Source organism: Otolemur garnettii, unplaced genomic scaffold (genome assembly GCF_000181295.1).
Source record: "Otolemur garnettii isolate 467f Iridium unplaced genomic scaffold, OtoGar3 scaffold00013, whole genome shotgun sequence".
Classification (NCBI taxonomy): Eukaryota; Metazoa; Chordata; class Mammalia; order Primates; family Galagidae; genus Otolemur; species Otolemur garnettii.
The window spans coordinates 25,004,236-25,008,471 of NW_003852408.1; the positions used below are offsets into that span (position 1 = coordinate 25,004,236).

Consider the following 4,236-nt stretch of genomic DNA (forward strand, 5'->3'; position numbering starts at 1 on the left):
AAAAAAAAAAGAATAGCATTTGTCAGACACAGTGGTCTCAACTACATGAGCTTGACTTGGCCTGGGAAAAATAGAGGGACTGTATTGCTGATGTATTAAGCAAATAGTGAAAAAAGATCATAGCATTTGACCAAATAAGCATTATTCATGCTGTGTCTCTCCCCATTTCCTTTGAAACTAGAAGGAATTGCCATCTTGCCCTCCCATCTTCCCATGGAGGGTGAGCGCCAGGGAATGGGCTGCCTAATCCATGGAGCTCTTTCCTCCAGGGATGTTGAGATAAGAGGATAAAGTATGTCTGCCTTTCACAACTTATTCTTGTTGAAGTATAGAGTGACTTCATCAGCACATACTGACTTTTTTTCTTGGCCTGAACATATGTTCGGGCTTTTCTCATCTTTTTGAATATGTCTTATGTTTTTTTGACATCACTTTTGCACTCGAGGCTTTGATACTTAAGAAAGTCAACCTTTTTTTTGTGACCTGAACTCTCTCCTTTGCTTGTGTTGTTTTTATCGTACTCCATGAGTTTCTGATAAAAGAAATCCATTCTTGGATTACAGCTTAGCCCTTTTGTTAGGCCTTTTTTTTAAAAACCTGAGTGTATATCATAAATTTGTTATTAATCTTTGTAAGAACAGAAATGAGATTCATCAGGAGGCATCTATTTCACACTGTGGTAGTAGTTACTATATGTGGTGGGCTGGGTGTTTTGGGTAGCATTTTAATCCAAATTTTGAATAAAAGTAAATTTTTTCTAACTTGCAATATCCCCTGTCTATCCCAGGGTTGGACTGGTCTGAAGAGAGTGGAGAGGAACTGGAGGACTCAGAGCAGGCTTCACCGTACCAGGTTGCATGGTCCATCCGAGAAACCCTCAGATATGAAAGACACACGTAAGTCTTTCTGTCTGTTTTTCTTTTTGAATTACCACTGTAGCAGATTTTTTCCCCCTATATATGTGAATGCTTTTATTTTATTGGCTCTGGTTTTATTGTAAAATAGAGGTTAAAAAAAAATTAAGAGTCCAGGTGCAATGTCTCACACGTGTAATCCCAGCACTTGGAGGCTGGGGAGGCGTGGAGGGGAGAGGTGTTGGCTGAGCTCACAGGTTCAAGACCAGCCTGAGCCAAGACCCTGTCTCTTAAAAAAAAATTAGCTAGGCATTGTGGGAAGTGCCTGTACTCCCAGCTACTTGAGAGACTGGGGCAAGAGAATCACTTAAGCCCAAGAGTTTGAGGTTGCTGTGAGCTATGACGCTACGGCACTCTACCAAGGGTGACAAAGTGAGATTCTGTCTCAAAAAAAAATAAAATAAAAATTAAGAGGTTTGGCTATATGCTGTGGCTCACTCTCATAGTCTTAGCACTGTGGGAGGATGAGGCAAGAGGCCAGGATGCAAGAGGCAAAATAGCAAAACCTTATCTCTAAAAAAATACAATAAAACATGGCTTGGCGCCCATAGCTCAGTGGTTAGGGCACTGGCCCCATGCACAGGGCTGGTGGGTTCGAACCCAGCCAGGGCCTGTTAACCAGAACCATAACAAAAAATAGCCAGGCGTTGTTGTGGGTGCCTGTAGTCCCAGCTACTTGGGACGCTGAGGCAAGAGAATCACTTAAGCCTAAGAGTTAGAGGTTGCTGTGAGCTGTGATGCTACAGCACTCTACCAAGGGCAACATAGTAAGATTCTGTCTCAAAAACAAAACAATAAAACAAAATGGAGGTCAAGTAGATTTCCACTTGGGAAGAACTGTACATCATTATTTGAGCAAAGCTTCTTCTCTTAAGCTTTCTTAGTAAATTTGTTTCTACACCTTTCTCTGCCATCACTGAAGGAACCAATTCTGATAGAATTCAGAATTGAATTAGAGATCATCATCATCATTTAGAAGTGATCTGATCCACATTCCTCACTTCACAGAAGAAGATAGCAAGGCTCAGATGGGTTGAGGAAGTGTCATCGTCTTGCTTCTCCATAGCTTCTTTGGCCCTGTTCAACAGTATTTCGAAAAAGTGGTTTTAACTTCACCTTTAGCTTTTGCAGGATTGATCCTGTCCTTTAATATTTCAGGAGACTGGCTTGGTGCCTGTGGCTCAAGTGGCTAAGGCGCCAGCCACATACACCTAAGGTGGCTGGTTCAAATCCAGACCAGACCCGCCAAACAACAATGATGGCTGCAACCAAAAAATAGCCCGGCATTGTGGCAGGCGCCTGTGGTCCCAGCTACTTGGGAGGCTGAGGCAGGAGACTCGCTTGAGCCCAGGAGTTGGAGGTTGCGGTGAGCTGTAATGCCACAGCACTCTACCCAGGGGGACAGCTCTAGGCTCTGTCTCAAAAAAAAAAATTTTTTTTTTTCAGGAGACCACTTTATCATCATAGGGATTCATTTGGTGTGGTTTGACAGCACTAAGATGTATCTTTTGTGTATGGGTCCAGAAGTTGACTCACAGACTCAGCAAATTATTCATTCATTTAAAATACCGTGGTTTGGGGCAGTCATGATGGTTCATGCCTGTAATCCTAGAATTTGGGGAGGCTAACGCAGGAGGAGCACTTGAACCCAGGAGTTTGAGGCTGCAGTGAGCTATGATGATGCCATTATACTCTAGCCTGGGCAACAGAGCAAGACCCTGTATCAAAATACATAGGTATATATATACAAAATATTGTGGTTTGAGAAGAAATTAAGAGACCAGCTGTCTTCCTGGGGATAACTCCTAGAAGTTTACAGTGTCATTGTTTGGATGTACAATCTAGGGCATGGTTTTGAATTTATAGGATTAAAAATGTGATTTCTTTCTTTTCTTTTCTTTTTTTTTTTTTGAGACGGAGCCTCAAGCTATCCCCCTGGGTAGAGTGCCATGGCATCACGCTCACAGCAACCTCCAACTCCTGGGCTCAAGCGAGTCTCCTGCCTCAGCCTCCCAAGTAGCTGGGACTACAGGCGCCCGCCACAACACCTGGCCATTTTTTGGTTGCAGCCATCATTGTTGTTTGGTGGGCCCGGGCTGGGGATTCGAACCCGCCACCTTAGGTGTATGTGGCTGGTGCCTTAGCCGCTTGAGCCACAGGCGCCGAGCCAAAAATGTGATTTCTTAGTATATCCAGAAGTGATTAGACTTAAGGAACTGACTCAGTACAGACTAATCTATAAACCAAAATGCCAGTTTATAATGAGGAATAAAATCATCAAGTAGTATACATGGTCACTGAACGAAACTATACAGGAAGCAAACTGGCGTCAGAAGCTTATTTGGACTTGGAATTCAAGCAAGGAGAGTTAGTTGGATTTTATTAATGCTGGTGTCCTTAAATTATAATAGCATGATGTATCTATTTCCACCATTGGGCTTTATTAGAGATGGGGTCTCACTATGTTGCTCATTTTTCAACTCCTGGTCTTCAAGTGATCGATCCTCTTGCTTGGGACTCCTGAGTAGCTGGGATTATAGGTGTAAGCCACCATGCCCAGCAAGCTTGAGCTTTTTAGTCATGCTTCAGTCATACTTCCTAAAGATTATTTACATTGTGCAACTTGGGATATTTTGGGTTAATTTTATAAATTGCTTTATTTTGTTTATTTAGAGACAGAATTTTACGCTGAAGAGTGCCATCGTGTCATAGTTCACAGCAACTTCAACCTCCTGGGCTCAAGCAATCCTCTTGCCTCAAACCTCCCATGTAGCTAACTGGGACCACAGGTGTCTGCTACAACACTCATTTAATTTTTCTACTTTTAGTAGAGATAGGATCTCACTCTTGCTCAGGCTGGTCTCAACTCCTGAGCTCCAAGCCATCCACTTGTTTTGCCCTTCCAGAGTGCTAGGATTACAGGTGCGAGCCATTGTGCCCAGCCTACAAATTGCTTTAAATGTGTTACCACAGATACCTTGGTATATGGGAAATGATTAATAAACAGTAGTTATGATTTTTAATTAGTTTCCAATGTAACCTAAACACTAATATTTGGAATATTTGCTATTTATTTGGAACAATGAAAGCCCCTACTGCTTTTAGAGTCATCAAAATAACTCTTTTGTTGTTTTAGATTTACAGCTGTCGGGCAGGCTCCTCTGGCTCAATGAGTAGGGCGCCGGCCCCCATGGGGCTGTAGGTTCAAACCCAGCCCCAGCCAAACTGCAACAAAAAATAGCCGGGCATTGTGGCGGGCACCTGTAGTCCCAGCTACTTGGGAGGCTGAGGCAAGAGAATCGCCTAAGCCCAAGAACTGGAG

The 4,236-nt window shown here is 43.0% G+C and overlaps 1 protein-coding gene across 1 annotated transcript in view; it reads left to right on the top strand.

Moving 5' to 3' along the window:
* The window catches only part of INO80D (INO80 complex subunit D), a 43,790-nt gene that overhangs the window by 13,384 nt on the left and 26,170 nt on the right, over positions 1 to 4,236 (top strand). Inside the window, exon 4 of the mRNA XM_023510375.1 lies at positions 788 to 896. Coding sequence (XP_023366143.1) covers positions 788 to 896 — 109 coding nt within the window. The remainder of the gene's footprint in view (positions 1 to 787; positions 897 to 4,236) is intronic.